General features: G+C 38.1%; 1 protein-coding gene and 1 long non-coding RNA gene across 4 annotated transcripts in view; one reads left to right on the top strand and one right to left on the bottom strand.

Annotated features, from left to right (window-relative positions):
* The window catches only part of LOC310735061 (transmembrane protein 273-like), a 7325-nt gene extending 4333 nt beyond the window's left edge, over positions 1–2992 (bottom strand). For all 3 annotated transcript variants that reach the window (XM_083557620.1, XM_083557618.1, XM_083557619.1), the window contains exon 1: positions 2796–2992. In XM_083557620.1, the coding sequence (XP_083413746.1) occupies positions 2796–2847 (52 nt within the window). In that variant the 5' untranslated portion in view covers positions 2848–2992. The remainder of the gene's footprint in view (positions 1–2795) is intronic.
* LOC310734791 overlaps positions 1–13378 on the top strand; it is a 318442-nt gene that overhangs the window by 101850 nt on the left and 203214 nt on the right. The gene's annotated exons all lie outside the window — the stretch shown is intronic.

A 13378-nucleotide genomic window follows, 5' to 3' on the forward strand; every position in this document is an offset into this window, starting at 1 on the left:
TATAATTTAACTTTTCCACATACTGTATATATACAGTACAGACCAAATGTTTGGACACACCTTCTCATTCAAAGAGTTTTCTTTATTTTCATGACTATGTAAATTGTAGAGTCACACTGAAGGCATCAAGGGCTATTTGACCAAGAAGGAGAGTGATGGGGTGCTGCGCCAGATGACCTGGCCTCCACAGTCACCGGACCTGAACCCAATCGAGATGGTTTAGGGGTGAGCTGGACCGCAGAGTGAAGGCAAAAGGGCCAACAAGTGCCAAGCAACTCTCGGGGAACTCCTTCAAGACTGTTGGAAGACCATTTCAGGTGACTACCTCTTGAAGCTCATCAAGAGAATGCCAAGAGTGTGCAAAGCAGTAATCAAAGCAAAAGGTGGCTACTTTGAAGAACCTACAATATGACATTTTTCAGTTGTTTCACACTTTTTTGTTATGTATATAATTCCATATATAATTCCACATGTGTTAATTCATAGTTTTGATGCCTTCAGTGTGAATCTACAATTTTCATAGTCATGAAAATAAAGAAAACTCTTTGAATGAGAAGGTGTGTCCAAACTCTTGGTCTGTACTGTATATATATATATATATATATATATATATATATATATATATATATATATATATATATATATACACACACTCACATGGGATGCAGACAACGCAAACATTATTTAGAATGCCAATATATGGCTTGAACTGACACAAAACAATAAAGTATATACACAACCAGAATACAAAACACAGTCATAGCCTACTAAAATAGTTTGGCATTAACAAATGATTAAGTAGAAATCTAAGCAGACAAACAAAAATCATATTTTTCAGCTGTCTTATAAAGTGTTGAGCAAAGAGAATCATAAAATAGTTTAAAATCAATACAAAAACACCCCTTTACATTTTTTTACATTTATGAAATACCAAATACCATCCATCCCTTTGACCCCGATTCCCAAATCAAAAACAGTACATAATTATTTCAAAAATAAAAATTTTGTTGTAAACAGAGACAACAATGCAAAACATTTCTTTCCAAAAATTCTTTGCATAATCACATTCCAAAAAAATAAATATGATATTGTTTATCAAAATTACGAAAAAGTAAAAATTTTTATTTTATAGTTAAAAGTTCTTTCATCTTGATACATTTGCATTCATTAATCCACAACTGATCCCACAAAAAAAAAAAACTTTTTCTCAAACTTAAAACAGAAATAACTTAAACTGATAGTCATAACTTCGTATTGTTGAAATATAAAGTCTTCACCATAGCAACGGTCGATAAGGCTCATAGTAGGTACTGTAAAATTTACTGCTGGATTTCACACACCGTACCGATGGAAAAATGGTATTTCTCCGAATGGCAAAATTAAGAAGCGATGGCCATAGAACAAATCTGCAGACTTGTTAAATAACCGAGAGAATATATTTACTTTATTTTAACTCGAAGCAACCACTGATGATGCATCATAATTCCGAGTATCTTACAGAATAAAAAGCATTAAAAACAAAAATAAAATCTCCTAATTAAATGTTGAGTAATTACAGAAGAACATTACATTCACAAAGAGAAAAAAAAAATCACAGAAAGGATCTCATAATTATGATTTACTAACTCATAATGACTTATAGTTCTGATAGTTATGAGATCCTAATCTCATAATTATGAATTAATATGTTATAATTCTAAGATTCTGAACTTACTAACTCATTATTATGACTTAGTATCTCATGATTACAAATTATTATCTCACAATTATGACTTAGTATCTCATAATTATAAGATCCTTTCTGTGATTTTTTTTTTCTCTTTGTGATTGCAATGCGCTTCCCGTAAAGTAATAAATCTTGAAGAATATTTAAAATATAAATAACAAATGAAGAAAAAAAAAAAACAATACAGCGTCTTTGGTGCCCAGTGGCAAAAAAAAAAAAAAGTGACTTTGTGACTATATCACGATATGCCGTGAGACTGGATTGGCACAGAAATACACTTCTTTGGGTCTCTGGGTTATGAGGACACGGGTTTATTTATATTATGAGCGGTCAATTCTAAAGCAGAATGGTAGCTTAGTGGGTAAGGCATTGGATCAAAAAAACATGAGTTCTAATGCCAGTCTCACCAAGCCTCTATTCACAAGAAAGTCCCTTAATTATTCAATCTGTTGCTCAGTTGTATGAATAAGACAAATGTAAGAATATGAATGAGACAAATGTCTCTGGATAAGGCCATCTGGCAAATGCTGTAAATGTACATGGAGCCTGCTGCCAGCAGTGGATATCTAGAAATAAGCCCAAATGAAAGACCATTTGTGTTTCTTAGCTATTTTTTGATTGTCTGTGTGAGTGTTAAGCACCAAAGTACTCACTCCTCAATGCACCACAGTTGGAGTTACAGAAATTTAACCCTTGCAGTTATTTTCAATACATTTGTATTTATTTATTTTTTTAACATTGTATATTGTCTCAGAGCAGCTTACCTCCCTAAAAAGAAACATTGAGAGGTACCAGACTCAAAAGGGAACCCATCCTTATCTGGGTGCCACTGAACATGCCCCCAAAATCATTTGCGCTCTAATATTAAATCATTTATTAGTTTATAACAGATTATTCACACAGGCTGTATCCAGTTTCGTTGTGTAAAAGCATAAAACACTGAAGAGCCGGACAATGCAACTGTTCATTGCGAAACAGAGAAGAGAAGAGAAGAGAAGAGAAGAGAAGAGAAGAGAAGAGAAGAGAAGAGAAGAGAAGAGAAGAGAAGAGAAGAGAAGGACTTACTTACCAACAATGAGAACGAATGTAATGACAAAGAACTGTTTATTAGGGTAAAGCATATTTCAAGGCGTAATTACAGCCTTTTCTCAAGCGTGCTTTCTTGAGAAATGAAGCCATTTCCTGTTCATGCACTATAGTGTTATAGTTTTCAGATAAAAGGAAGAGATAAATTCTCCTGCACTGGTGATTTGACCCAGTTGTCTGAATACAGAAAGTAAAAAAAAAAAAAAAAAAAAAAAGGTGATGAAAGTGTGACAGAATGTACAGCAGACGATAGAAAGTGTGCAACATGTTTATAAAAAATATGTCAATTTTGTCAGTTTTGCAGTTATGATTCAAACATGCATTTATGTGTGCGGTACACAGATTCTATAAGTGCAAGTAAAGTGTGTGTGTGTGTATTTTATATTTAAATGCACAGAGGTGTATAGAGAACCTAAAAATCCTACTTTATTAAAAGTATAGATACTTTGCTGCAAAGCTCACTTCATTACAAGTTCAAAGTCAGTGATGCCAATAGGACTAAAAGTCTTAGAAATACTGTTCAAATCAGATACTCGATGTCTCACATTGAACATAGACTCAAAGATACACTAGTAATCGATACCAAGACACATTTACACATCAACACTACATTAATCAACAACACAACAGACTCTTTAACATGCCAGAATAAAACAAAGATCAAACAAGTTGTTAAAGAAAATAAAGACAAAGTAGTAAAGCAATCTTTCAAAAAGGGATCTTGAATTAATTAAACTAATTATTCTATCATGCCACAAATTAAAACCATTAGTATTCAAAAGACAAATTAAATTTTAGTAAAAGTAAAACCAAATATTTAGAGCTAACTGAGATTTGATGCAGCTTTCAGTCTCAGAGAGGGAATTTTAATTCAAATTTGTATTCAAAGCTTGTTCTCAAAGTTGTATGGAATTTGAGCTTGTTTACAGACTAAAAAGTCGCTCACAGGCAGCAGATATGAGCAGGGGAGTGTTGAGCTCTAATAACATTTTAATAAAATTTAATTGGTATCATCAATAAAAATATAGAGGAGAAAGGCACAGCCTCGGCCACGGATTTTCCATGGCATGCAGTCCCAGCGGAGAATATAGTGATACAGTGCGACATCTTTATGGACGCAAACAGGTTTACTTGGGCTTTGCCAAATATTTCCCAAATCTGCTCCACCACCTGAGGGTGGAGGTGCCACTCCCCAGGCTTGGACCCCTGTCTCGACAGGGTGTCTGCTTCTTCGTTCAAATGGCCTGGGATATAAGCTGCTCTGAGGAGCTTCCCCTGTGCCCACAGGAGGATCTGACATGCCAAGATCTGGCCCACAGGAGGATCTGCCCGAGGTGTTATCTGAGCAGATCAACACATATGATGGCCTCTGAGGTCTGGGAGGAAGTGCTTCAAACCCAGAAGCACGGCCAGCATTTCTAGGCAATTGATGTGCCACCATAGATGGGGATTCTCCCATAGACCTTGAGCAGAGAGGCCACTCATGACCGCTCCCCATCCCGTGAGGGACGCATCCATGGTTAACACTTTGCGACAACCCGGAACTCCCAACTCGGAACCTGAGATCTCCCCACGCATCTAAGGTACTTAGGCGTCACCATGTAACCTTGATCGTTAGAAGGTGATTGCCCTTCTAAGAGAAGCCCTGGGCCCTAAACCACTGAAGAGGTCTCATGTACAGGAGGCCAAGTGGAATGACATTGGACTTGAGCCCGAGCATTCTCTGAAACTGCCTGACAGTGAGTGACTGCCCTGTGACCATATTCGTTAAATCCCATATGACGCCGAGATAGGGAGAGGGAGAAGTAGCAAGCAAAAAATGCTTATCGAGCTTGCCCGAGATAGGGGCTTTTTGCGCACTAGCCGGGCCAAGCTATATCCAGCTTCTGAACGGCATGTGTCACAAACTCCAGGAGCTCCTCACTATCATGTTTGCAAGGGCCCGCCACCCCTTCTCAGAGGAAGAGAGAAGGAGCTGCGTGCTTTTGTGACGGGGAAAGGCCAACAAGAGCGGAGCAGCCGCATAGTGCAGTGCTGGCAATCACTTGATTGCATGCTCTGCTCCCAAACAAGCCACACATGTGTATCCCTTCGCAGGGAGAAGCACACAGCCAAAAAGTGTGCTTGGTTTTCTTCGATGCCTTCATTATATTTTTTTTACAGACAAACATAAAATTTACACAGAATGCTTCATGAACAAACAGAAGCTGAAGATGGCTTAGACTCATTCCCAAAAAAATTCCTGCATGCACGTGAGAACTGTTGTCACCTTTGTTTTGAAATACAAGCCTGTTTAAGAGGAACATTTGATACAACTCTTGGCTACTCAGTGTGTGATGTTTGCAAGTGATTGCAACACCGCTTACACAATCCTGCTCTTCAACAAGTCATGTATGGTTCACTGAACTGTATTGAAATCCTGGGAAAATAGTGTAGGACATTTACATTTACAGCATTTGGCAAGTGACCTTACCCAGAATTACCCACATCGATCTCATTCATACAACTGAGCAGCTATGGGGCTAAGGTCCTTGTACAGGATCCCAGGAGTTGCAGATTGGGATTAGGGTTAAACTGAAATTTGAATGTTGACTGTTGAATACAAAATCTAATGCCTTAAACATAAAAGGTGAAAGAATTGTAGGGTTAGGGTTTCAGAATTTCAGGAACACAAACGAATAATATACCGTATACTAAAGCATTCGTGCCTCACCCTTGGACCTGTGTTTATTTATCAGTTTTTTCATCTTCATACTCATTTTATCCTGATCAGGGTATTGGCACCTAACGAAGTAATGCTGGGTGTAATGTGGAAATGGGACATTCAGGATTGGGTTCCATAATCATACTAATTCGCACCTAAGTACAATTATAGCATAGTCAATCCCTATATTGGCTTGATTCTGGGAGCTTGAAAAAAAAAATCCATGAACAGAAAACACAAAATTACACTATGCCCAGGATGAAAACAAGAATAATAAAGCTATGAGGATGCAATGCGAGCGACTGTTCTGCTAGCTTGACCTATGCCTCTAATTAGCTTCTGTACTATTGTGTTGCTTATAGCCCAGTCATTAGGGTTGCACAAGCCAGTGGACTCTTAGTGCCGGTCTGAAGCCTGAATAAATTGTAAGGGTCGCGTTAGGAGGGGCATCCAGTGTAAAACGTGCCAAATCAAGTATGTGGATCACGAATAAGAAATTCATACCAGCTTGGCCAAGGCCTGGGTTACCAACGACCGCCACAGGTATTGTTAGCCAACAGGGTACCGGTGGAAATTGGGCTACTGTTGGCTAAAGAAGGAGAAGGAGAGGAGAAAGATGTTTACAGAGATGGCAGGGAAAGAAGAAATGCAGGAGAGTGGAGGTTAGGATTGGTACTTTAAATGTTGGTACTATGACTGGTAAAGGGATAGAAGAATCTGATTTGATAAAGAGGGGAAAGGTAGATATGTTGTGTGTTCAGGAGACCAAGTGGAAAGGGAGTAAGGCCAGGAACATTGGAGGTGGGTTTCAACTGTTCTATTATGAAGTGGATGAAAAGAGAAAAGGTGTAGGGGTGATCCTGAAGGAAGAGTACAGTAAGAGTGTAGTGGAGGTGAAGAGAGTTTCTGATCGGGTGATGAAGGTGAAGCTGGTAAATGCCATCAGTGCAAGTGGATTGTAAAATGAAGGTAAAGGAACAATTCTTGAGTGAGTTAGATGAAGTGGTAGAAGGTGTATCTAGAAAAGAACGATTGGTGATTGGGTCAGACGTTAATGGGCATGTAGGTGAAGGGAACAGAGTTGATGAGGAAGTGATGGGTAGGTATGACCTTAAGGAGAGAAATGTGAAAGGGCAGATGGTGGTAGATTTTGCTAAAAGGATGGAAATGGCAGTGGTGAATACATGTTTTAAGAAGAAGGAGAATCATAGGGTGATGTAAGAGTGGAGGAAGGTGCACACAGTTGGACTATGTTCTATGTATTAGATGCAATCTGAAGGAGATTGGAGACTGTAAAGTGTTGGCAGGGGATAGTTTAGCTAGAGAGCATTGAATGGTGGTCTGCTTTGGAGGTAAAGAAAAAGGGGAGGAAAATGAGGACTGACAGAAGAATAAGATGGTGGAAACTGAAGTAGGAAGAGTGTAGTGAGAGATTCGGGGAAGAGGTCAGACAGGGACTAGGTGGTGGTGAAGAGGTGCTGGATGATTCCCCAACTACTGCAGAAGTGATCATTGAGACAGCTAGAAAGGTACAAAAAGACAGAGGAAAGCATAAGAAGAAAGAGGTTGGCAAAACAGAATTAGGATTGACAAAGTGATGAGAAAAGTAGGAAGGAGTACAGAGGGATGTTGCATGAGGTGAAGAGGGATGTGGTGAATGCCAAGGAATACTGATATTGGCCTCTGCCTGACTGAACTGGGAAGGGTGTGCTGCAAGTTATTGCAATAAAGGATGGAGATGGAAAATCCCCAAGCACCAGGCCGACAGACTGGTAATGTGCAATGGCCATGGATCATTTGGTTTCCAGTTGATTTTAATAATTATAGCTCCCAATGGTGTTACATTTTTATTATATATACAGTGAGGAAAATAAGTATTTGAACACCCTGCTATTTTGCAAGTTCTCCCACTTAGAAATCATGGAGGGGTCTGAAATTGTCATCGTGGGTGCATGTCCACTGTGAGAGACATAATCTAAAAAAAAAATCCAGAAATCACAATATATGATTTTTAAACTATTTATTTGTATGATACAGCTGCAAATAAGTATTTGAACACCTGTCTATCAGCTAGAATTCTAACCCTCAAAGACCTGTTAGTCTGCCTTTAAAATGTTCACCTCCACTACATTTATTATCCTAAATTAGATGCACCTGTTTGAGGTCGTTAGCTGCATAAAGACACCTGTCCACCCCATACAATCAGTAAGAATCCAACTACTAACATGGCCAAGACCAAACAGCTGTCCAAAGACACTAGAGACAAAATTGTACACCTCCACAAGGCTGGAAAGGGCTACGGGGAAATTGCCAAGCAGCTTGGTAAAAAAAGGTCCACTGTTGGAGCAATCATTAGATTTTAGGCTCTATGCAAGATTTCACCTCGTGGTGTCTCAATGATCCTAAGGAAGGTGAGAAATCAGCCCAGAACTACACGGGAGGAGCTGGTCAATGACCTGAAAAGAGCTGGGACCACCGTTATCAAGGTTACTGTTGGTAATACACTAAGACGTCATGGTTTGAAATTATGCATGGCATGGAAGGTTCCCCTGCTTAAACCAGCACATGTCCAGGCACGTCTTAAGTTTGCCAATGACCATTTGGATGATCCAGAGGAGTCATGGGAGAAAGTCATGTGGTCAGATGAGACCAAAATACTTTTGGGTCATAATTCCATTAAACGTGTTTGGGGGAAGAAGAATGATGAGTACCATCCCAAGAACACCATTCCTACTGTGAAGCATGGTGGTGGTAGCATCATGCTTTGGGGGTGTTTTTCTGCACATGGGACAGGGCGACTGCACTGTATTAAGGAGAGGATGACCGGGGCCATGTATTGCGAGATTTTGGGGAACAACCTCCTTCCCTCAATTAGAGCATTGAAGATGGGTCGAGGCTGGGTCTTCCAACATGACAATGACCCGAAGCACACAGCCAGGATAACCAAGGAGTGTCTCTGTAAGAAGCATATCAAGGTTCTGGTGTGGCCTAGCCAGTCTCCAGACCTAAACCCAATAGAGAATCTTTGGAGGGAGCTCAAACTCCGTGTTTCTCAGCGACAGCCCAGAAACCTGACTGATCTAGAGAAGATCTGTGTGGAGGAGTGGGCCAAAATCCCTCCTGCAGTGTGTGCAAACCTGGTGAAAAACTACAGGAAACGTTTGACCTCTGTAATTGCAAACAAAGGCTACTGTTTTAAATATTAACATTGACTTTCTCAGGTGTTCAAATACTTATTTGCAGCTGTATCATACAAATAAATAGTTAAAAAATAATACATTGTGATTTCTGGATTTTTTTTTTCAATTATGTCTCTCATAGTGGACATGCACCTACGATGACAATTTCAGACCCCTCCATGATTTCTAAGTGGGAGAAATTGCAAAATAGCAGGGTGTTCAAATACTTATTTTCCTCACTGTATATATACTGTATATATTTATTGCATATGACAATATACAAACCCCACTAGGCCCCCACACAGACTAAGGTAACACCCTGCTCTATGCAATTGTCTTGTGTGAAAATTATCCTTAATGCAAAAAATGTTGAGGAGCACTGATTTAGAAACCAGCCAATCATGTGTTCGAAGCACAATGCATACAATAAAGCAGATGAAATTAAAGATCTTTGATTAAAATTCACAACAAATAACACAAATCTGAAAATATGCAGTGCCTGTGGCATTGTTGTTGCTGCTTTTGCTGCTTTTTTGCACAATACTGTAGAACCTCTAGTTCCAACAACCACTCCAAAGATGTCAGCTACACTGGGTGCAAACTCAAACTACAGAAGAAAAATGCGTTTATGCAGAAAACCTTACATGTGATTTTATGATGTCTAGGTTACATTACAGGAAATCCAGATGTTTTAGAGGTGATAAATAAAACAAAGGTTTGATCACTTTGTTGATTAGCAACCATTTAGCTATCATACATTTTTGCATTAATTACAAATTGCCTACAATAATGACTTTAGTGGTTTAAATGGTCCATTGTTCAAGCTTTTTTGATAGACTAAACACAGGATCACCTTCCTTTTTTGTATGTTTTAGTTCAGCTTTGTTCTTAATGCTGCTCATAAACCCACATTTTTCTGCTTACACGTTTGTTTGGCAAGGTGGTTGGCTCATTACAGTTATCAATGAGGTAGATGTCTGTAGTGTCATCTGCAAACTTCAGGAGTTTGACAGAAATGTCGTTGGTGTACAGGGAGAAGAGCAGTGAGAATCTGTCAGAAAGCTGGTGATCCACTGACAGGTAGAGCTAGGAACAGAGAGCTGGGTTAGTTTGGTCTGGAGGAGTGTTGGGATGGTGGTGTTGAAGGCCAACCTAAAGTCCAGGAACAGGATCATCACTAATACAAGGAGCTAATAAATTACAGAATAATCAAGGTCAGAAACAAATCTAATTACAACATTACTAAGAACAGGCCCATAAGCACAACACAAAAGCCTCCAAAAGCGAAAACAAAACAAAAAGGAAAAGGCACACAGCCAAGAACAGCAAAAGTGAAAAAACAGCAGCAAAACAAGACATCAAAACAAAAACACAGTACAAGATAGCAAAACATAAAGACATAAAGAGATTCACTATGGATACATTTGTAAATATGTAAATATGTATATCTGGAATTGATTTATTTCTGTTAAACTGATAAACTTAGGTATATTCTCAGGGTTCTGTTATTTTAGCAGGTTGAGCTGTTTATGTGCTGCCTGATGCCCAGAGGTGCCCAAGATATCAAGATCTTAGTAATGCTACTTAAGGCTTGCCTGATATACCATTTTCTACTGAAATCTACTGATGTTTTTCTTCTGACTTCATCAATAATTCACCAGTTTACCTTCTTGTTAAATGACTGCTATCACCTGGTAATACCAGCACCAAAATGTGCCAGCAAATTCCCCCAAAAAGTTCAACATATGAACAGAGATTGTACTCTCTGTTGAGGAGGTGTATTTCGGAGGTGGTAGCTCAGTGGTTAAGATGTTGAACGTCTGCTCAGAAGGTTGTGAATCCAAATCTGCCACTGTTTAGCCCTTCAGCTCGGCCCGTAACCTTCAACTGCTCAGTGGTATGTACAAGATAATTGTAAATCTTTGGATAAGAGTGTCTGCCAAATGTTGTAAATGTACAGTAAATGTACTCATAGTATTAAGTCCTGGGCTTGAGTCAATTGTTCACTCCATTATTTGGATTTGGGATAAAACCATTTAGACTGTGGGGATTTTATAGGAGGAAATTGTATTATGCATTGAATAAAACAACATTCAAGACAGTCATTCTATAAAATATAGCATTTCTCCTTCAGCATGGGAGACTCATGACTGATGTACATAACTGAACCACTAACTGTTCCTTATTAATAGTGAAGGCTAATACTTGTACAGGGCTAAAATCTTGTAAACTTAGCTGCATGGCATATTTTGGAAGTAGCACAAAGCCCAGCTCCGGTTCGTGGCACCAGTGCAGGATTGAAAATAGACCAGCTGCTGCAGGGAGGCGCGATAAAAAGGAATGCAAAGTGAGAACGTATTAACACATAACCGGGATATTTAGGTAGCGCTTTTACAGATTACAACTGTCAGGTTACAAGTTGTTAGTGTTGTGGAAGCTGTAATGCAAATGTGGCATTACTGTAAATGTAATATGCTCATGCAAATAAGTTCAGTGAGGTCACATTCTTTCTGTTTTCAAACAAAGACCATGCATCATTTTTAAATCATATTATGAAGCACGTTTTATAATTGGGAAAGTGGTAGCTCAGTGGTTAAAAAGACAGGTTTCTGATCAAAAGGTTTTGAGTTTATATTCCAGCACCACTAAGTTGCAACTGTTGGGCTCCGGAGCAAGACCTTTAACCCTCAAGTGTTTGGCTGTATGTTTTGTATAAGAGCCTGTACAGGCTCTCCTCTGTTCTGGCACCGAGGTGGTGGAATGAACTTTCCCTAGAACAGCGGAGTCTCTGGCAATCTTCAAGCGATCCTCACGTTCTTCTTTTAGAAATTGTAGTAAAGTGGTTACAGCATTCGACTTTGAATCCAAAGGTTGTGAGTTCAAATCCTATCCACACCAAGCTGCCATTCCTAAGCCCCTGAGCAAGGCCCATAACCTCAACTTCTCAGTTGTATGAGATAAATGTAAGTCACTCTATTTAAGAGTGTCTGCCAAATGGAAATGGAAATCAATTGGAAGTCAATTGGAGACTTGCTGCAGCTCAGGATGTTTTCGCATGAACAGCATCAAAGATATATTACATTACTGTGAAGGGTTAAAGTCAAGAAATTGGACTGTGATTACATATATAACATGTATACATATATTATTAATATATATTTATACATGTAATTTAAGTAATTACAGTTATTATTATATATTATTATTACATATAGTATTATTACATATATAATATACAGTCTGCTATAATGGCTTTGGGCTGCAATCACCATGAAAATTTTGCATTCAAGCTCCATCAGTGAACATTTGATAAGATCAATAATGATAAAGTTATATGACCTATGAATAGACATTCGGTGCCACACAGATGAGGATGGGTTTCCTTTTAATTTCAATTCGATTCAACAATGGACATTGTTTTAAAGCAGATTTTAATCTGGGTTCTCTCAAGGTTTTCTCATCATACCATCTCAGGGAGTTTTTTTTCTTTCATCATTGTTGCCAATGGGTCTCTAATTAGGGATAAACTCACAGGGATTAATTTATGATGCTAAAATTTATCTTTTCAATTTATTTAATTTTTTAAAGTTTCTTTAGAATGCAATTCTCTAAAAATGCATTACAAAATAATTTGATTGAACTGAATTGAATTGAAATGCTTCCCTGTATGTTTTAAATGTGCAGAATGATTTAAAATAATACAACATTTCAAATTCCACTTTATTGTGCACAAAGATAATAAGTAGATAAACACATCTACATGTACTGAAAAGAAATTGTGAAGTGAATTACTGAATATGTCTGTTTATTATAAATATCTTTAAGCATGCTTTCAATTATGGATCGCACCTCATCAAAGTTATTACATCATATGCTGACACTTAAATGAAAGCATATTTTAAATTAATTTAATATATTTTGCAGTACTGGCATAAAAGTGAGCGATGTAACCCATTTCAAACAGTACTAAAGTGGACAACAAGATTGTCTGTGGGTGAACTGATAATCTGTCTGAGACTAAGGTGATTTAAGCCGTCCCCCTTCACCCTGATATCATTTAAACACTTTGTTTTATACATACGTTAGACATAAATTGGAATTTTTTGTGTCTAAAATACTTTAATAAAACTCTATAATACTTAGATGTGGTTAGCAAACATCATTTGCACAAGTTCAATTAAATGCAATACAAACCTATTCGAACTAAGAGTTCTTATTTAAATACAATGGAGTATTTTCCAAAACAACATAATTATACATTTAAGCAATACTAGCATAAAAAGTGTTAATGCTAAACTTCTTATAAAAAGTATATATATGCTATAATTTTTATACTATGCACTAGGGGTGACCCCAAATAGTAAAAGACTCGAAGCTTTGATAGGAGGACCCTGATTCGACTACCAATCTCAGAGTCGAATCTTCACAGAGATGTTATAAAAGGAGGATCATGCCATTATAGTGCTTAATGTCTGATTTCAAATAGAACTACTGTTTTTCTCCAAATAAGTTAAAATACATTCTACTATGATAATACTTTAAATAAAAATGTGTAAATAAAGAAGCTTTTAATAAATAATTTTAACGTGTGTGTCAGGGATTCACCCTGCCACGCCCCCCTCTGTAGCTGTCAGGGATTCACCCTGCCACGCCCCCGTCTGTAGCTGTCAGAGATCCACCCTG

The sequence above is a fragment of the Silurus aristotelis genome, assembly GCF_946808225.1.
Source record: "Silurus aristotelis genome assembly, chromosome: 12".
NCBI lineage: Eukaryota > Metazoa > Chordata > Actinopteri > Siluriformes > Siluridae > Silurus > Silurus aristotelis.